Source organism: Strix uralensis, chromosome 16 (genome assembly GCF_047716275.1).
Source record: "Strix uralensis isolate ZFMK-TIS-50842 chromosome 16, bStrUra1, whole genome shotgun sequence".
In the NCBI taxonomy this organism is placed as follows: Eukaryota; Metazoa; Chordata; class Aves; order Strigiformes; family Strigidae; genus Strix; species Strix uralensis.
In genome coordinates this window covers 16,838,313-16,859,555 of record NC_133987.1, presented here as the reverse complement: position 1 = coordinate 16,859,555, position 21,243 = coordinate 16,838,313, and the positions used below count along the sequence as shown (strand labels likewise).

Genomic DNA, 21,243 nt, shown 5'->3' with positions numbered 1-21,243 from the left:
AACTTTGGATCTCAGATCTTACAGAGAGCATCTGCAAAGATCACTGAAGTTGACAGGAGCATTTCTGCTCGCCTTTTGATGAGGGAGATGGATTTAAGTACCCTGTTTATTGGAGAAGTACTTGAACACAATCCGGTCACACATTCCCATTTGATGCCTTTCAATATTTAAACAATTTAGGAGTATAAGGAAGGAACATTTCCAAGCTGTAGGTAGTTTATAAAAAATCCTATTCAACACAGAAGATAGTTTCCTCTTCTGTTCTTTGTTTTCCTTAAACAGTTGCACAGGAGAAAAATCCATGTTTCATCATAATATGTACTTACTGGCTTACTGATCAATATATGATTTACAAAACCAATTTTCATTTATTGTCAATATTTAAATTTTTAGAATTTATTCCTTTCTTTTCTGTGCTGTCTCTGTACGTTCATAAAAGCCCACTCCTAAACCTGCTGAATTTCATAATCCTAAACAAGGATTAGACAGAGCTTTACCTAGAAAGGAAGAGAATATCCATGCCTGTGTGTATGTGCATTAGTGTTATGAAACATATAATAAAAAGCCAATGCCACAACTTCAGTTTAAGAACATATGCAAGGAGGTAGAGATACTCTCATCCCTTCTACTCTGATGGAGTACCAGAGCATACCCCATGAGCAGGAGGTCCCTAGTAGTTGGTCTCAGTGGTCTAGGAAATACAGTAGCCTTGCAGCTTTAGTTTTCAGTTGTCCTTCGAGATAAAAAAAACCCCAACAGTTCTAATTATTACCATCTCTTTCCCCACTACATATGTTTTAGGCTTGAATTCCTGTATGTTTTAGGAAGTTGTATGAAGATCCAGGTTCAAAATGGGAACAAGTATGGACTGAACCAAATAGACTGTCAGAGGAGAAAAGAGTCCGTAACAGTTGTGTTTCTAACATCCAGTGCGTTTGAGTGGGATGAGGGCACCAAACTACCCGTTGATGTGTAACACCAGTTTAGTAATACGGAAGAGCTGATCTGAAAACGTGCAGCAGCAGCATTGCAGACCCAGGGCAGCGGATGCAAAACCACCTGCAGGTACGTCCGGCCTTTGCGCTAGAGCAACGCTAAACAAGAGAGAGTGTTTCATAGAGAAGGTAAACTCAAGGTGCTCATCGGCGTTTCTACACCAGCTCATGGCTTGGCTCACATGCTGACTCATGGGGACACTGCTCTGACTGAAAGGAGCCGTGTGGCTGGAGTAGTTCGGAAGATGATTTTCACAGCAGCATTTTGAACACATTGTCAGGTAAACGAGTGCTTTAGACACGTGCGAAGAAGCTGTCATTTCTGTCTGCTGGAATGACGGAATTCCATTTGGAATTTTGCCTGGTGTAGTGCAAATACACTGCAAGAAATGGTAGCTAACAGAAGTGTAAAATGGCTGAAAAGGGATCGCAAGGGTTTGAACCTCAGCGCAAACCCCCCAGCCGACACCTTGCCCTCTCCAGCGCCAGCGCCGGGCTCGGCCGTGCGACAGAGCTCCGCACCGGCCCTCTGCGGCAGCCATTTTCCCCCGGGCCAGGCCCCGGCCTCGGCCGCAGGCCAGACGGAGGAAGGCACCTCCCCGGCGAGGATCTGCCCCTCAGACCAGCCGCGGCGGCCGGCTGTCATCCCTCGGGCTTCGGCTCCGCCGGCAGCGGCTGGGGGGAAGCCCGAGGCGGGACAACGCCTTACCCGGCTCGGGGAAGGCCCCAGCGCCAAGATGGCAGGACCGCCCTGCCCTGCCCTGTCCCGGCGGGCACTCCGGCCCGCGCAGCCCCGCCGCCGCCGCGGCAGCACCCCAAGCCCCCGAGCTGCCGCCCGTGCCCACGCCGGCTGCGACCCGGGCCCGGCGCAGGGTGAGGGGCGCGGGCGGGCGGGGCCGCCCCGGGGCCCGGCGCATCACGCCAGGGGGAGGGGCCAGGCCGCGCCGAGGGCGGCGGGGGAGGCCACTGCGCCTGCGCGCCGCGGCCGCCGACTCCTGCGCACGGGTGTGTGACAGCGTAACCAATCTTGCGCTCGGGCTCGCCCCCCCGGCCCGCCCCTCCTGATGGGCGTGCGGGCGAACCAATGAGAGCCCGCGGTGCCGTTCAAACCATCGGTGCCGGGGGAAGGGCGGCCAGTCGGGCGGCGGGGGCGGGCGCTGGGCGGCAGCAGTTCCCAGGCGGCTCCGACGGGCTTTTACTGCGCTCGGGGCGGCGCCGACGCTCAGTGTGTTTGGAGCCGGCGGACGGGCGGGCCGGGTCCGGGAGCATGGGGGTGAGGTAGGGCCGGCCCAGCGGCGGAGGGGAGGCGAGCGCGGCTGTCCGGCGGGGCCGGGCCTGCGCGGCGGCGGCGGCGCCGGGGAGGGACGCGGAGCCGGCCGGAGGATGGAGGACAAGAAGGAGGAGGGTGAGGCGGAGATCCAGGAGCACGGGCCCGAGCACTGGTTCAGCAAGTGGGAGCGGCAGTGCCTGGCCGAGGCCGAGCAGGAGGAGGCGCTGGCCCCGGAGCTGCAGGACGAGGCGGCGGCGCAGCCCGAGCACAAGCAGCAGAAGCTCTGGCACCTCTTTCAGAACTCGGCCACCGCCGTGGCGCAGCTCTACAAGGGTGAGCGCTGCGGGAGGGCCGCGGGGAGGGGGGGCACGGCTGGGGCGGGACGGGGCTTGGCGGGCGGTGGAGCCCGAGAGCGGTGGGCTCGGGGCCGAGGCCGGGCCGGGAGATGGGGGGGGGGGGGGGCAGGGTCGCTAAGGCGCGGAGCGGCCGCGGAGCCGCTGGGGGTGGGGTGGGAACGGGGCCGCGGTGTCACAAAGGGGATGTGGCGGCGAGAGCGGCCTGGGCAGGGGGAGGAGCGGGCTTCCGGCCCGGGGGCTCCGCGCCCGTCCATAGAGGCAGACGGGAAAACAAAATGGCGTGAGGGGGAACCGCGGCCGTTGCCCGGACATCGCCCTTCGCGGCCTCCGGCGGAGCGGCCTAGGCTCTTGCGTCGGCCCGGCCTGGCCACCCCCCCCCCCGCCTCCCCCCGCCTCCTCGCCCCGGACGGGCGGCTGGCGGAGGGGCGGCCTGGAGGGCGGCCGGCGGGGCCCTGCCGGCACCGGGAGGCAGGACGCTCCGGCGGAGAGCGGCCTCGGCGGGGGGCCGCGCCGGGAGGGTCCCGGTCGGCGGGAGCGAGCCCTGTGAGTGCCCGGGGAGCTGTGGGCTCCGGGGGCGGGGAGGGTGGGGGCAGACCGGGAAGCCCGGCCCTGCCGGCGGCGGCTCCTGCCGCCCAGCCCAGGGAAGAGGCTCCGACAAAATGGCGAAGTAAGGGGCCGGCCCCATTGTGCGGCGGGGGCTGCGGGCGGGGGCCGGGCAGGGCGCTTCCCCGGCGGGCTGGGGGCGCCGCCGCCGCGCCCGCTGCCCGGGACCGGGCCGCTGCCGGCCCGCCCTTCCCGGCCCTGATCCCGAGTTGCCTTCGGAAGGTGGAACAAAATGGCGAAACCTAACATGGCCGTTCGGAGTTGGTGACTCCAAAATAAACAGCGTGTGTCCTTCCCTCCCTGCAGACCGGGTGTGCCAGCAGCCGGGGCTCTCCCTCTGGGTCCCCTTCCAGAACGCCGCCACTGCGGTCACCAACCTCTACAAAGGTAAGGGGCTGCCCACCCCCCCCCCCCCCCCCCCCCACGCGCTGCCCCGGCAGCCCTCCCCGCCTAGCCGGGCCCCACTCTGCCTCCTGCCCCGGCTTACTCATAAGCAGGGCCTGTTAATGTCTCTTATTCACCCTGATAAAATCTAACCTGAGACTGCTTCCTGAATCTTGCAAGTTTTCCCAGGGCCACTCTAGCTGACGGTAGCTGAATCTTTTCTGTTGCCTCATGTCAATGACTAATAACTTAAAAGCTGTTTTACTTCGAGACCCTTGAAAAAGGGTGTTTTTAGCATGTGGCTTGTGCTCAGGGAGTCAAGGGAAGAGTGTGATAGCTTATTAAACAGTACTTAAGTTTCCTGCATTTTGTATATTTTATGGTGTATTAAATGTTGGGGTATCAGTGTAATACATGTACGTTTGTGGTGAAGCATAGGTTAGGTTTCATGTTTGTAAAATTCTGCATAGATGTTGTGATAGTGAGGCTTCTTAAATAAGCCTCCCAGATTATTTTAAGCACTAGAATGTCATTATGACTGTGTCCAGGGTGACTGTAAGAAGGCAGTGTTAGCCAAAACTTTGATAAGCGTGCACTTTGCATATGGCTTACTCTGCTTTTGTGCTGTTTTACTGTGTGTTTCTATCTGTCAGGATCTGTTCCTGAACTCTGCAGTTCTTTGGGTGGTCACAAGAATTCTTGTCTGCAAAAGAATCATTCAGTGGTTTGTTTAAAATACAGTTACAAAAATATCTGTATCAGTGGAGGCTTAAATAGGCACAGTGTGATTCCTGTTGTTACTGTCTTCCATTCCTAGGAAGGAAAAAACTTTTAAGTTCCAAATTGTTGTTTTTCTGACTTGTAGTTTGATTTTTTTTGAGTTCTGGGGTGTGGTTTTTTCTTGGTTGGTACAGCATTATCTGTAGTTCTGCCTGCATGTTCTTTCATTTGTCTTCAGCTTTCCCATTTTGGATTTGTAGCAATTGAACGTGTTCATGATGGCTGATCAGGTTTCTGGCAGATGTGGACAGAGCAAAGAGGAGATGTAGATGCATAACCGTCACTGCCAGAGACTTCTGCAGAAAGTGCATTGGAATGTTGTGCATGTGTCATAGGTCATGTAAAGGGGCAGCACATCACATAACAGGGTAGGTGTTGGCCTGAGGGAGTGGGTCACTAGAACGTGGTCTGGGACACTAGTCACTTGAGTGTGGTGCTAGAGTAGCAGCAGGTAGTGTTAATAAACTGTCTGGAATAATTGTGGTCTCTTTGCCAAATGGCACTGGTCTCCCTTACAGCTTCTTCACTACAAAGATTTAGGCTGTTAAATCACTTGTGCTATAGGCAAAATGAGCCCTATTTTTGTGCAGTACTGTGATTAACAGAAGAGTATGTATGTGGTGATTGGGAAGCTAGAATTTAGAGTAGGAAGCTCTCTTCAGTCAGGTGTACTGTTCAAAAAGCAGCACCTGAAACAAATCTTGCCTTCAAACAGATCTTTAAGTGCTGAAGTACCTCACTTACAACTGCCATCTTTCAATTTTAAACTAACTTCCAAGTGAGTAGAAATTCATTGAGAACACAGGTAGAACCAGCTAGACTCTGGCATACCAGGCAAGCTGCAGTCTCTTAATGTGAATTTGCCTTCTCTAGTGATGAACATGGCTCTTAAAATCTCCTGTCATTTCTCACATACTCAATGTTAGTATTTTGGAGGACTCTGTCAAAACACTGGAGAAGTACTTGCTGTGGTAAACTGAACACCACAAATGGCCTCTTGCCCTGTCAGCTGATTTTTGATCTGATAAATGTTTGGATTTTTGAGGCATCAAAAATTTTGATAAAAAGAGCCACATGAGGAATATAGGAATATATATAAGGAGAATGCCATGATATCTTGAATGGCAGAATTTTTTCTGAAAATAAATTAGGAGTTTAATATCACACCACACTGAAGGCCTTAGATCATGAATTTCTGATTGGTGCTGGTGACAGGCTCCATTTAAAGACATTTGATTATCTTACAGATTGCACTAAAGTAGTGAAGACATGGTTTGTAACATAGGATTTAGAACTTAAGGTCACTGTAGAAAGTCTTAGGCATGTATTAGAATAAGACTTCTGAGCCTATAATTTACCTTTATTAAAAAAAGCTGAATGTTTGCTAATGTTAGTTTTGATTTGGTAGTTTCAGAATGTATGTGATTTGCTTATATTTTTCCAGCTTAACTTGTAGACAAAGTAGTTGTAGCTTTTACCATAAAAATCTAATCCTTCCCAGGGTAATGATGCTTGAAATTTGTCCAGGCTACATCAGCAGTTGGTGTGTTTGACCTCATAACTAGTTCATAGTTAGTCCTTTCTGAAACATTCTCCTACAGAAGGAAAGCAGGTTATTGATATAAAGCTGGGCTCCTCACCTCCCAGAAGGACTTTCTCATGGTATTTTAGAAAGTGAGTAAAGGGATACTGTCAGTTTCCAAACTGGCTCCAAAGTGTTTGGGTAGCTTTTATGTGAGTGCACTGGAGTCCTAAGCTGCTGTGCAGTATAAAATGGCTGGAGGAATAATCTGTCATGTTGCCATTGCTTTCACAGGAATTAGCATTTGTAAATCTTCTAGCCTTTTGATTACAAAACAGCATAGGCAAAATACTCATGGAGTACATAAAAGTAATTAACATGTAAGTGTACTCTATGTATACCTGTATAGTTTATATTCCAGAAGCCCCAAGATTTAACTATGATTGGTTTGAGATGTTTTTCTTTTCTGATCGGTTGTGTTATGTTTGAAGTGCTGCTCTTTGATAGTGTAGGTTTTAGTGTATGTAGTCTTTTGTGGACTGTGCAGTGGTGCCTCAGAATGTAAGTCTAAGAGTAGCATTTAATAGTGATTATTTTTGGTTTTTTGAGTGCAAGAAAACTAGATTAGCTGTACATGTCACTGTTTACCTGTAAAGCATTATCTAGACAGCTGTTATTAAATCTCTTTGGTATTGTTCTGGGTAAATGGCTCTTTTCTGTTGGACCTCATTAGTAAAGCTAGAATATAAAAAGCTGTTTTAATCAACTCTGCCTGACTTAAAAAAGTGTATGAAAATGGAGTAAATGAAATTGGAGTGGATATGTTGATGTCTTAATGGAGCAAGAGCAACATAACAGTAATTTTCATAAAACTGAAATAGCTGTTGGCAAAGCTCTGATAACAAATCTGATAAACAAGATGAGCATAATTGTGTGGAGAATAGGGTTTGTCCCACCTGTTACTGTTGACTGGAACTTACTCAAACTAGTAGCCAGAAATGTACTTGCTGAAGTTTGAAAGCAATGTAATACAAGGCATTTAAGAGTGTTTGAGGCAGTTATAACTGATGTGCACAGGTGACCAGTTACATCAGTGGGGAATGAATTTGCATTTTGTAGTAGGATTAATTGCAAATGTGTTTAAAGCTTTTGTTTATCAAATTTGCAGTGGTATCTTAAATGGGGAAGGAAATTTTCTTAGACTTCCTTTGTAAATGATATGTTGCCTAATTGAAAGGTATTGGGGACACTTGTGTTCTAGCTACTTTCAAAACTATGGCCTCCTGTGAGTTGCCTCTGCAGTTGAAATTCAGATGAAACTAGAAGGACTCTAAAGAAGTCTGAGTTCTCTGAAAATTCCTTACCTATCAGAATCAAGAAAAGCAGTTACTGCTTTTTTTGAGGGGTTTTCTGACTGTACTGATGCACTTTTAAGAGTGTCATTTTCAGAAAGTGCATTCTGTTGATTCAAGTACCCTTGTCAGACTGACAAGCTCAAAGTGTGTTTTTAATGGTAATAGAATATGGTTTTGTAAACTGTGCTGTAGTGTTGACCTGAAGTATAGTAAATGCTATTTAGGTGGTGCTTGAATTGCAGTTGACTTTCTGACTTGTAAAGGGAGGGGAACTTTTTAGCTAATACTCTTTTTTTTAGGCTTGATAGGACTCATTTGCAATGCTAACTCATCTGTTAACAGCTAACTTGGTACTGTGCTATAGTAACCTGTAGAAGGTACACTTCTTTCCTGTGGTAGGCAGGAAGCCATGTCATGATGTGCCAGTACTATACACTGCTCTATCTGTAACACTAAACTTTTTTCTGTCTTCTTGCAGAAAGTGTGGATGCCCATCAGCGAAGCTTTGATGTAGGAATTCAGATTGGCTATCAGCGTCGGAATAAGGATGTGTTAGCTTGGGTTAAAAAACGCAGAAGAACTATTCGTAGAGAAGACTTGATCAGCTTCCTATGTGGAAAAGTTCCTCCTCCAAGAAATTCTAGAGCTCCCCCAAGACTGACTGTAGTATCCCCTAACCGAGCTACTTCAACAGAAACTAGCTCATCTGTAGAGACTGATTTGCAACCCTTCCGTGAAGCCATAGCTCTGCATGGTAACAGTAATTTTTTCAATACTACTTGGTTAAAATTGGGTGGGGGTTCTTAAAGCATGTCTGGCTCTTGGGCGTTGTTGGTGTCATGTACCTGATGTTCCAGCTGAAGGTATCTCCTTCATTCTCTAAGTGAGTTTTTGCATGTATAAGTCATTGTTAGCTACTAAACAGTTCAATGGTCAAGTATTTTGAATGAGAAAAAGGTATTGTATAAAAATGAGGTTTGGTTCTATAATATTCTACAACTGTGAACTCAACAGTTAAGTGTCAACTCTTGGTAGTGTTTTTGAAGCATGAAGAGACCTGGCATTCATACCAATGCTAAAGTAAACAGAATTCTTGGAAAATGGTAACACTATGCTAGCAACTAGTTAAATACTAAGATTTGGCTAGTAGCAAATAACTAGGAAATTTTTGTGGGGATAGGGAGGGAATTTAATGTCTGAAGCTTCTGTCTCTGGTGTACCTTAACTCACTCCAGTACCCTTGTTATGCACTGGATAATACGGTTTAGCATTCTGCATAAGCTGTTCTGGAAAGAGTACTGCACATGCACATCACTGCAATAATTGAGTTTTGTTCAGAACTTAGTTCTAGTTCACTTTCAGACTTAAGTCTTCCAGTGTCATACTGAATTTCCTTCCTTGCCATCACCAACAACGGTGGTGGTGTATCTTTTCTCCTTTTCAGATATGAATATTCAGTAGCTTATTCTGTATTGGACTGTTACCTAGCAAGTGATAAAGAAAAATGTGTTTTAATGTGTTCTTGAGGTGAAATGAAAGCAGTTGACCTGTGGGTTTTATGCCTTCTAAAATGCTAAAGGGTAGCAGATATCTTGAGGTACAAATAGTACACCATTCTGAAAGTAAAAATCAAACTATCTAGAAGTACCACCTATGAAACTTAAATGAAATTTTTACTGTCTCAATATTCTTGGTGGGGGTGGAATTAATGAGTTAATTAGATGAGTGGATTCCTGAAAATGCAGTCTTAGCTTCTGCTATGCTGTGGTGGTTTTTCAAGATACATAAGCCAGACACTGTTACTGTCTAGGTGACAGCCTAATTCTGGTATTGTTTGCTGCTCTGCCATTTAAATCAAGCATGCTTCCACCCAGTCATGTAGTTTTTGGCAGTTTTCCTTCTCATATTGGAATCTGGCTAGAGAATTCTGTGCACCAGTATTGCTTATTCAGTAGGTAAAGCTAATTTAATGATGGGAACAACTGCAGAAGCTGGCTCTCACCTGATACAGTGTGATAACACCCTCTTCAAAAATCTTGTTTTCTGAAACTGCAGTTGAATCTGGTGTGCAGTTAGCTTTAACTGTAAAGGCTTAATCTCATGTGAGTAAGCTAGGTAGACTCACTTCAGCACAGTGAGCTCTCAAGCAGAGTAAACTCAGAGGCATTTTTATTGGTAATATGGCTCTTTGCATGTGCTTGTGGTGTTTCTTAGTGTCTGCTTTGTAAAGAGGTGGTTTATGGAAGTCACTTCTCTAGCATGGGAATCTGAACCATGAGGTATAAAATTTTGTTTCATGTTTCATAACTGAATTAGGGTCATGAGGACTGTAGGAAGTTCTCTGTACTGGCGCTGCAGGGACTAGAAATGCTCTTTCCCCTTCATCAGCTGGTTGACAAGATTACATGTCAGTCATCTTCTGGATTAGGTTCTCCTGATATCAGTTTCAATCTGGTCTTTGACACAAATGCTTTTGTGCTAATCCTTTAGTGACTAGGCTTGTATTTGGCCTTGTAACTGTTTTTAGGTTATTGCCTACAATCTCTGCATTCCTCCAGCTTCTTTCCCCTTTTTTCTTTAACATTAAGGAAGTTGTGATTAAACCATCTCCCAAACTATTTTCCTATTTGTCACAGGGCTACTCGGAACAATGTTTTGATTTTGAAACCTCTGTAGGATCTTCAGGTATATGTAAATTAATGTCCTCTGTAGGGCTGTGCTTATCTTCATTTTTGGCAGGCTCTTTAAAAGGGATTTGCTGCTTCTAGGTATTGTGAGGAAACATGAGAACCTGATGATAGTGAGTAGCAGTCTCAGCAAGTGTTCAGTACTAAAGCTTTAAGGGGAGTTTTTGACTGGTGTGTAAAGGAGTGAGGCTTTGTTTTTGTGCTGGTAGGCTTCCTGTGGAAATGGAGCATTTTTCTACTGGTAATGAGGTTGGGCCAAATTAGATGTGAGGGATAATGCTAGAACTTTGCTGCTCTAAGCAAGACCTCTTAGTGAAGCAGGGATAGGATTGAATCTATGACACCAAATAAAGCTCTGTGGAAGCAGACTTGGTTTATTGATGTCTCAGAAATAGATGCTAATATGTGTCTAAAGACCATGGTGGTATAACTTGCTGATCTTGCTCTTTGGGGGAAATAACTCTATTTTTATCATGTGACCTCTAAATGCTTCATAATCACATCTGAAAACTTTTGACAGAAGCTATGGTAACAAAGTAGCTAATAATTAGATACTGTGTTTGATGTTAGTGAAAATCCTAGGTGTATATCCTAGGCTAAAATATTAGAGAAAAATCTTTAAGTATTGGTACAATGTTAAAACTGTATGTTGCATCTAAAAAGAAATATCTTAAAATTGCATTTTTAACCTTACCTCTTCTACCTCAAACCATGTTAATCTGACCTATACTATAGGTCTGCAAGAGTAGTTCTTAGTGTTCTTGACGAAAGCTAGGGATTTTTGAACCTAAAGTTTAATCCTGTGATTTTTAGTTAGTAGTCTTTCTGCTATAAGGAAACTTGTTCTTTTCTACTGTTCTGCTTTCAAGACTTGTTACAGTAGCTAAAAGCAAAATGATCATGACAAACTGTACTGGCACAGGAATGTTTAAGATGGATGTGATCTACCTTTTCTGTTAACTCTATGGCATGTATGCTGTGCAGCTGTTACTGAAGTATTTAGTCTAACTTCAGGGTACTTGAGAATGAGTTCTTGGAACTAAGTAATCTTTTGAGAGAGTAAACTGGTAAATAAAAAAAAATCTTTGCCCTTAATATCAGCTTTCCATTACTAGTGTGCTGATGAGTAGCCTTTGAAGTAAAACATGGCTGGAAACTTGAACTATGAATACCTGAAAAAGAAACTAAAGCCTTCAAGAAAAGCTGAGAAGTTAGCTCAAGGTAATATATGCTATTTTACTCTGAAGTTCAAGTGGATTTTTCTGAAACTTCAGGAACTGTGCATATGATGATGCTTTGCATTTTAAGATGTGATAGTAGAAGATAAATACCTATTGTTCAACATTGTAAATATAGAGCTAGGTTTTTAACTTCCAATGTCTAACATGTTGTAGAATCATAGAATGGTTTGGGTTGGAAGGGACCTTAAAGATCATCTAGTTCCACCCCCCTGCCATGGACAGGGACCTTCCACTAGCCCAGGTTGCTCAAAGCCCCGTCCAACCTGGCCTTGAACCCTTCCAGGGAGGGGGCAGCCACAGCTTCTCTGGGCAACCTGTGCCAGTGTCTCACCACCCTCACAGGGAAGAATTTCTTCCTTATACATAATCTGAATCTACCCTCTTTCAGTTTAAAACCATTACCCTTTGTCTTACCCCTACACTCCCTGATCAAGAGTCCCTCCCCACCTTTCCTGTAGCCCCTTTAAGTACTGGGAGGCTGCTATAAGGTCTCCCTGGAGTCTTCTCCAGCTGAACCCCCCCCCCCCAACTCTCTCAGCCTGTCCTCACAGGGAGGTGCTCCAGCCCCCCAAGCATCTTCATGGCCTCCTCTGGCCCTGCTCGAGCAGGTCTGTGTCCTTATGTTGGTGCCCCCAGAGCTGGACACAGCACTGCAGGGGGAGGTCTCAGGAGAGCAGAGTAGAGGGGGAGAATCCCCTCCCTCACCCTGCTGGCCACACTGCTCTTGATGCAGCCCAGGACACAGTTGGCTTTCTGGGCTGCGAGCGCACATTGCTGGCTCACAGTCAGTTTTCCATCCAGTAACACCCCCAAGTCCTCCTTCTTGGGGCTGCTCTCAATCCACTCCTCGCCCAGCCTGTGTTTGTGCTTGGAATTGCCCTGACCCATGGGCAGGACCTTGCACTTGGCCTTGTGGAACTCCATGAGGTTTGCACAGGCCACCTCTCCAGCCTGTCCAGGTCCCTCTGGATGGCACATCCCTTCCCTCCAGCGTGTTGGCTGTACCACACAGCTTGGTGTCGTTGGTGAACTTGCTGAGGGTGCCTTGATCCCACTGTCCATGGCACTGACGAAGATGTTAAACAGCGCCGGTCCCAACCCCCACCCCTGAGGAACGGGACTTGTCACTGCTCTCCACTTGGACACTGAGCTGTTGACCGCAACTCTTTGAGTGCGGCCATCCAGCCAGTTCCTTACCCACTGAGTGGTCCATCCATCAAATCCATGTCTCTGCAATTTAGAGATGAGGATGTCATGCAGGACAGTGTCAGATGCTTTGCACGAGTCCAGGCAGATGATGTCAGTAGCTCTCTCCTTACCTGTGAATGCTGTAACCCTGTTGTAGAAGGCTGCCAAATCTGTCAGGCATGATTTGCCCTTAGTGAAGCCATGTTGGCTGTCCCCAGTCACCTCCTTATTTTCCTTCCATGTGCCCTAGCATAGTTTCCAGGCAGATCTGCTCCATGATCTTATGGGTACAGAGGTGAGACTGACTGGCTTGTAGTTCCCCTGCAATGTCACTGCAGTTAGTATAGGTATGGATGTATCTTCACCTAATTTTTGGAAGTGTATTGCCATATCAGATTCTTTGAGAAGAGTCTCAAATGAGAGAACTACATCAAACTGAACTAACAGCCATAGACTGCCTGAAGCTGATGTGCCAGGTCCTCTTCTGCCTGGCTGTAGCTATCATACCAAGTTTTGCAGTGCCAGTGGCTGTGCACAGTCTATGTTTGAAATGATGCTTTGGTCTTTTAATGTGGTATGTGCTCCATGCTTTACAAACCATTCTCCCAGCATTATGGGAGAAAATGCTATGATTTGAAGAGGGGGAAGAAGCAAGCTTGGGAAGGCAATGCTGGAATGTATTAGATTTGAGATTCTTAACAACAAATGACATGAATGGGTAACAGCACATTGAGTGTTAGTACTTTTGCTTCTTAGCTTTAATTTTGATATGTATCATTAATGTGGTTCAGTCTCTTTGGGGTAGGGGGACCCTTGCTCTAGCATGTAGAAGTGTGTGGCTTGGTCCCTTTAAGGAGCCTGAATTTTCATTAGACCTCCTTATTCTCTTAAAATATTAAACTGCAATATAAAACATCAGCAGTTAAGAGTGGTGAAGCAGCAGCTGGTTGAAGAGGAGATGGGAGAGCAGAGTTCAGATTAGTTTAAAAGTTTAAAGGTTGTGTATGTCTATATAGCTATCAGTTGTATATTGGTAGGTACTGCTAAAACTTGCTCTTTGAGCAGTACTGTGAAAGGGTGGGTATGACAGGAGTGACAAGGATCTGTCTGCATGCCATTTTGTATTTATCTGGGGTTATTAACTAATTTGTACTTCAGTCACACTTATCTAAGCATGAATGTTCTTTTTGATACTTCCTGGTTAAAATACTTGAAAAACAACAGTTAATACTCTTACTATACTGAACAGTAGTTATGCAGTATATTATGCTGTGGTAGTGACCTGAATAATATTATGGACATGGTTACAGTGCAGATGAACTGGCATTTATAGTTTTAGGCCAGTGTTGATAAACTTGATGATATTGAGTTAACAGTTTTATTTACCGTAAGTATTTTGTATTCCATAAAATATACTTTCAGCCAGGTATTCTAGTCACTTGATAGTATTGGTCACAATTTCTTCTGGACAGCAGCTTCTAGTACTATAATAAATGCTTTAGACTGTAGCTTCAGATAAAAGCAGAGCTTTTTGTGAAATTACTGGCTATGAAATGCCGTATTGTTGATGACTGAAAGATACAGCAGGAATGAGAATGTAATAAGTACTGCAAAATATTTAAGATATGCCCTCCACTTTAATCCTTTCAAGTTTAAAAAGGGAGAAAGAGCCATGGGTTGTTTCTTAAAGGCATCTAGTAAAAAGAAATATCTCCTGTAGAAAGCAGTGGGAGACTTCAGAGGTGGTCATGAGATTGTGAAAGAAGTAAAGGTACTTTAGTAGCTGTCCTGTTCTATAGACTGATGTGCCTGTGATTAGGTCATGTTAATCACAATATAGAAATTTGAGGTTGTGAAATGGTGTTGCTAAGTCATGTCATCTTACTACTTCCTACTATCTATTACTGTGTGCTTTACTGCTTTAAATGGTTAAATGCTTTGGGAAGAGGTCTCAGAGTCCACTGGAAACTTAAACTCAGAAATGGGTTTTATGAGATTTCCTCTTTGCATTACAACAACTTTTCCAGAAAAACTGAACTGTGGATCACAGCTCCTGAAAGATGATTTCTGTCACCAAAAGAGGAACTTTTCAATTGCATTACTGATTGTCTTCAAAGATGTTGCTTCCATGAAATGGCAACTTGATATTTCAGCGCATGCCTTGAATTTGACTCTTCCGTGTTAGCTTGATTACCCCATCCTAAAGTGATCAGAATGTTTCATTTGACAGTTCTCTTGGATTGATGTGTAATACAGTTAACTGCCAGTAACTGATACCAATTTGTAGTCAGTCTGTTAGCATACTCAGCAGTGACTAGCTCAGTATTAAATACCTGTATGAAATGCAAGATTAAACTGCAAGTGGAAGTCCATGTTGTGATATAATATCCTTGTACTATTGTTGTAGAAAATAATTCAGAATTACTCTCCTGCCTTTGACACCAGGTTTGATTGAAGATTTTAACCTCTTAATTACCTCTTGAGGGTTGTTTGTTTATTTAAATGTACAGTGATTCAGTATTACCTAAATATTGGGAAGTCAGTGCCTCCTTGAGAGACTGCTTGCAAGCCTTGGCAGTCTGTTTTAGAATATGCAGTAGCATATTACAGATGCATCTTTTAATTCTGACTTTTGTATTTACTGTTTTAAAAAATGCTTGTTACTTGAAAAGGCTCTACTTAAAAAAAATAGTTCTTGTGAGAATACATTTTTTGGCATCACTCATTGTGGGTCAGTATTGGGGTTTATTTAGAACAGTTTTTCTCCCCTTGGGTGCTAAACATAATGAAAAGATGTCATGATAAAACTCAATTAGTATATTGGCCTTTTGCTTGTATTGTATAAGAGTAAATGATAAGTGGTGTAAATTGACTCTCAGTGGAAGTAACAATACTGAACTTGTGTTTTCAGAGCAGTTTTGCTTGGAGTAGTGATGTGGGGGGAATCTCTGCAATCAGTTTGGATTTGAAATGTCACCTGTGCACTGTCAACTTCTTCCAATTTAAATGTGCAGAATGAATTAATGTTTTTTCTGATGTATGTTATGCCAGTTGAAATTAAACTTGCTGTTGTCTTTGAACTGTGATTTGTTACCTGCCCAAACTTTGCATGTTGGTGGTTTATCCAAGTTATGGTATCTGAATTGGCTTTTTGCTTTTATGTCTGTGTAATCAATTAGCTGCTTTACTTTCTTTGGTAGATGTATAGGAACCTCTTTTCATAATGACTTTGAATTTAAGCTTGACCTTAATCCTGGGAATACTGGAACAGACCTTGTTTCTGAATTATCTTTTCCCTGAAACAGCTTCTGCTGTTTAAATACTTTCTGCCATTGTGAATGAAAGATGATTTTAATATTAATAAAACCTGCAGGGTCCCTACCAGACTTCAGACCATGCTTCTGAGTTGTATTGAAACACCACTTAAAGCTGTAAGCAAAAGCTCTAAGAGCATCAGTGACTCTTTCTGCTGGCTGTTGCATAGTACAACATATGTAAAAGTATATCCTGTCCTGTTACAAGATCTAAGCTTCAAGTGTTCATTTAACAGGAATGTACAACAGAGTGGAATTGTTTGGCCTGTTCTATCCTGATTTGTGTATTGACCTGCTATTGCTGCAGATGGCTGTAGGATTTATCTTCTAGTTGAGGTTTCTGGCAACTGATCTAGTAGCTGTAGCAGTCTTCTCTCACAGTCTCTGAAGTTGCTTGTTTGGCCTATCAGCAGCTAATAGATAGGGTCTTGTTAGGCTGTACCTGTCAGCATGTGACTTCTGGCTGCCTGCTTGACACTGTATGGAGATGTGTATTAAATGGCTTTGCACACACACAAGATGTGTGATGGCTGGACAAAGGTGTAGAGTATTAGATTCTGGAGAAAACCTCTGAGAACTCAAGATTTTGAAGGTTACTGAGACAGAAACCTTCTTGGACAGTGTAACATTTGCTTCTTATTGCTAGAAATATACACAGATGTAGATCTTGTTCTGCTGTTTGTCTTCCTGTATGACTCTTGCTTTGGTAGTTTATATCTAGGGCCAGTATATGCTTTTGTTGTTTCCTAATAATGCTCAGATTTGAAGCAGTTGTAGTAAAGATGTTTGATCTCTGAGCTTCTGTAGATTTGTAGATCTACAAATATAGCCTGAATTACAAATTGAGAAGAATTGTTAGGCTTTCATGTACTAGCCCTTACTAAACTTAAGTTTTGGAAGGTCTTGCTTTTGTAATGTTGTAATACTAATGTTACTGAAGACAAAATTTATATGATGTTCATGGTTTTCTTGTTTATGGCCTTGTTTTTACAAGAAACTTGTGTTTTGATTAAACACTTTATTAATAACCAGAACACAAACCAAAGTAATTGCAGGATACCTGTGGCAGTGTTTTGGACCAGATCTGTCAATAGAAAACTTTGGGGGATTGTCCTGTGGTCTTGCTTGGCTGCTTTATTTAAGTGCTTTTGTGAATTCTGATAATACTAATGTGTTGGCTAAAAGCAAGAGACATGAAATAAAGCTTTTATTTAAAAACTAGCTCTAGTATATACCTGTCTGAGATCTGCTGTCATACTGCAGTTTTCTTTAGAACTACAGTGACTGAGGGAGTAGAAGGGAGCAGAGTAGTGGTGGCGGAAACAAGACCATGTCAGGTCAAGCTGGAAAAGCCTTTGGTTAGGGGATTTTCATTCTGTGTAACTGTTGGTCTAGTGTGAAGCCTTTATATTGAAATAGTCTGCTCCTGAGTTCATGTAGTCATATTTTGAATAGCATGTCATGCTTATGGAGCTAGCAGTTGCTGTAGTGTGCTGTTACAACCTGGTGTATAAGTTCACTTTTCATTTCATAAAAAGCAGTTCTAGTAATTGCTAGATTCTTACATGGATTAAAAGCTGGGAAGGTGTGGTCTGGACTTCAAACAAGTGTGGTACAAATAACAGGGGTGAAGTGTCTTTGACATCTCAATAGAAGTCAGATGAGTGTCATCCCTTCTGTCACACTTGGGAAATTAACTTTCTTTACTGTTTGACCTAAATACTTTTTCTTTTTTTCCCCTAGGTCTTAGTGGCGCAATGGCTAGTATAAGTGTTCGCTCAAGTACCCCAGGCTCGCCCACTCACGTGAGCAGTGGCTCCAATGCTAGTCGAAGGAGAAATGGACTCCATGATGTTGATTTGAACACTTTCATATCAGAAGAAATGGCACTCCACTTGGACAATGGTGGAACTAGAAAGCGTACCTCAGCCCAGTGTGGCGATGTCATTACAGACTCACCAACTCATAAACGCAACAGAATGATCTAAACTGCAAAAATTTCAAACCCACCATGCTGCTTGAAAGCCACTTGATCCTCAGAGTACTATTGAAAAGGAAACATGAGGCCATCTTTCCATATTCACTGTTTAAGACAAATAAATTCAATAATTGCCATAAAGGAAATTTTAGATATTACATTAGATGCCTCTTGTAACTGCGGCTTTCTTAAACTATATTCTTAGCAGAGGACATCAGATATTGTGTAGTAGTTAGCAAGATCATCATAGGCGAACATGTATCCGTTCCAAGGCTAAAAGTGACCTTACTTGTATTCTTAAAGGGAAAGGAAATTTCAGATGTTTATTTGGTTATAGAATGCTTTTTTTGTCCTTTATTTCCTGCTGTGTTGAGTATTTGCTTAAACAGTATTGCCAGTTTGACTGAAATCGTCTACAACATGACTTGGCATCTTTGTCAAAACTGCAGGCTTCCATTTTTGCAGCACTGTACCATGCACCTAGTTTCTATATAGTAACAGTGTGCAAGTTATAAATATTGGACTGTACCCTTTTTAGTTTTAAAAGCAGTTGATAATTCTGGTGACTGTGTGATAATGTAAAGAGGTGCTATGATGGTCATGCAATTAATACTTAATATTGAATCAATACAAGGATCTTTATTGGATTCATTTTGTGTGTTTTAGTGCTCTGAAGTAGCAATATTAAACTTTCCCCAATTAACTTCATAGGCTTTTAATTCAGTTTGAGAAAATATATGTACTTTTTGGTATTATCCTTGTGGTAATCATACACAGTGCAGACTGCACCAGTGCTGACCTAAATTTAGAGAAAGATGTCCTGTAATTGGAAAATAGGCTTTTCTGTTCAGTATTAGTGAAGGGTAGGTTTTGTGTACACCCATATCCCATTTTACATTTCTTGTGAAGTAATTGCCCATTTCTGGGGAGGGGTGGGAGGAGAGGGAATGAGGGGGAGTAGTTGGAAAAGGGGTGTGTTCTAACAAGTAAGACTTCTGGTCACATGTGGAAACTTGGACTAACTTAAACAAGATTCTGTGTGATGCCATCTCCTTCAGGAGGGAGCGACATGCAGATTCTGTCAAGTGCTAAGAAAATAATTTAAAACTGGAAGTTGATTATAAAGCTCTGGGTAAACATGCCGTAAGGATGAATTAAAAAGGATAAATGGCTTTCTTTTTGTTTTGAGCATAGGATTGAACTCTGGCTGCCATAACTTAAGCATAATCTGAAACTGAACTAGAGATCAAGACCGACCTGCTGCAAATCTGTTTCTGAATGGGGAAGGATATGTGTCAGTCTCAAAGAGCGTCCTAACTATTTTTACATGTAGATGCAGCAAGTCTTTGGTGGAGACCTCTGGCTTTCAGGGCCTCTAAATCTCTGCCTAGGAAAGGGGTAATAAAAGAGGAATAAGAAAAGAGCTCCAAATATGCAAGTTGGGAAGGGGTATTTAGTGAGGTGGTATGCATGCTTTAACTGGAAGCATAGGCTGACTTGTGGACAAAATGCAGCTATGCTAGATTCACAATACTACAAAAATTGTGGTGTTCTAGCTAAGTTAAGGCACCTTGAGCTCCATGTTAATACACAGTTCTTCAAGACTTTTGCTTACGTGCTTGTAGAGTCAGATCTCTTTTGTATTATCTTCCCTGTTTGAAGCAGGCTTCACTGTAGTTTTGCTCCTTTCTACCCTGATGTCCTCTCATTGGTGTTCTGTAGTCAAGGCAAGACAGCAACGATGTGTTTAAATTCTCAGAATTCAAGGCTCCCTACTAAGAGCATGATTTCCTTGCTTTGTGGTGCTTCCATCAAATTTCTTTACATTGAAGAGCTCTTGAAGATGTCAACAGTTGCACAATACTGTAGCTAGAGGTTGTTGTTTATGGGACAAGTGTAAGGACTGTCCAAAGCAAGATGGTAAGAACTGTTCAAAACCTCCACCTGTGTTACGTAGCTGAACTTGCACATCACTCAGACTCAGTATACATTAATTTCAGTTACTGCTATTAACTACGATTCATAAGACTTATTTTATGTAAAATATTAATACTGCATAAAGCTAGTTTTCATTTGGAGACTGCATTTTCAACAAAGATATTTGAGGATGGTTTCTAAATATATCTGTTAGTATTTATTAGGCTGTTGGCAGAGGGATTTTTCTATTCCAGAGGAAAAATCTGGAGTCCTGAACAGAAAGGACATGTGTGAGAACCATTCTTCAGCTCTTCTGTTTATTCATGAACTGGCTTTGTACAATGAAGATGCTTATGCTCTGCAACTTCTAACACACTTTACTATTACATGTGGTAAAGGTAACATCATGTTGGTATCAGTTCTGCATATATGGACTGAACTGTAACAGTGCTTCTGGTCCAGCCCAAATATACAGAGCCTGTTTAAATTACTACTTCTCTTCCTTGCAGTGAATTAAATCCTGTTAATGCTTTGAAGCATTAATTCAGTCTAGTACCATCTAAAACTAAATTTGTCTGATTTAATTCGTGCCATTTTTTTGGAAAGAAATCAGGCTTAGATATTAAACCGGTTGCATTAATGTTTTTTTTGCTTGTACCTTAAATATTTGGCAACTTTTTGATTATTTTTGTTTAGCCCCAGCTGTTGTTTGCTCTTTGTTAACCTCTGCCAGAATGGTCAAAAATGCATGTATTCACCTGGTAAACACAAGGAGAACAGGTTGTCTCAAAAAAAAAAATAAAAAGAAGTCCAGTACCTGTTGCTTTGAAGACTATTTCTTGTGCCAGTGTAGAAAATTGACGTTCTGGGAATAGCTCTTAGCTATTATTCAAACTGTAGCTCCTGGAGCCAGAAGCAAGTTGATTTTCTGTAAGAAACACTGACTTGAGAACTGTTTAGTTTGGTAAAAATGGTGCTTATTTTTGCTTTCTCCGATGAATCGTATAGTTGACCGGTCTCTTCTCCATGTACATCAAATCTAACATGAATGTGCGGCAAGTTACATAAAGTACATCCTGCACTGAAGCTACTGAGCTTGGCTTGCTTATTAATGAAGTAAGTTTTAAATGTTAAATTTAAATCTATATTACAGTAAAGTAATGCAAAAATGATTTTGGCTGAAACTGAAGTCCTGCAGTTAAACTTACTCTCAAATGTGGTTTACCCAGCTGGAGTAATAGAAACTCTAAGTCATAATAAACCTAATAAAAAAAATAAATACAACTAATCAGGCTGCTTTGTAGTTCTTTAAGTTTCTGAATCCATCAGTAAACCCAAAACAAGATACAGTTAGTATGAGTTGACAGGCTTATTTGGTTCTGCAAAGCAGGATTTTTTCTTTAGGAATGCAATTTGATGGTAGCTGTTCAGTCTAGTGACACTTAAGAGGCTTTCCTTTCTGCCTTTTATGGACTAATGAAGATACTAAGAATTGGGGTATACTGTTAAGTTTGTATAAGATGTTCTGTAGAGTTTAACATCACTAATGTAGGAAAAGCATCTTAAACTGTATCACTTAAAACCTCTTTAGAAAGTTAAGTGCAATAGTAGAGCTTTCCAATCTCTTGCAAAAGACTCCTTGGACTTAAGTGA

The 21,243-nt window shown here is 43.1% G+C and overlaps 1 protein-coding gene across 1 annotated transcript; it reads left to right on the top strand.

Moving 5' to 3' along the window:
- The first annotated feature begins 2,158 nt into the window (after positions 1 to 2,158).
- HAPSTR1 (HUWE1 associated protein modifying stress responses) lies at positions 2,159 to 20,878 on the top strand. Its single transcript, XM_074885521.1, has 4 exons — positions 2,159 to 2,598; positions 3,531 to 3,611; positions 7,744 to 8,019; positions 17,439 to 20,878. Exons 1-4 carry the CDS (start codon positions 2,379 to 2,381, stop codon positions 17,681 to 17,683), a joined length of 822 nt encoding a protein of 273 aa, XP_074741622.1. The 5' UTR covers positions 2,159 to 2,378; the 3' UTR covers positions 17,684 to 20,878.
- Positions 20,879 to 21,243: the final 365 nt, after the last annotated feature.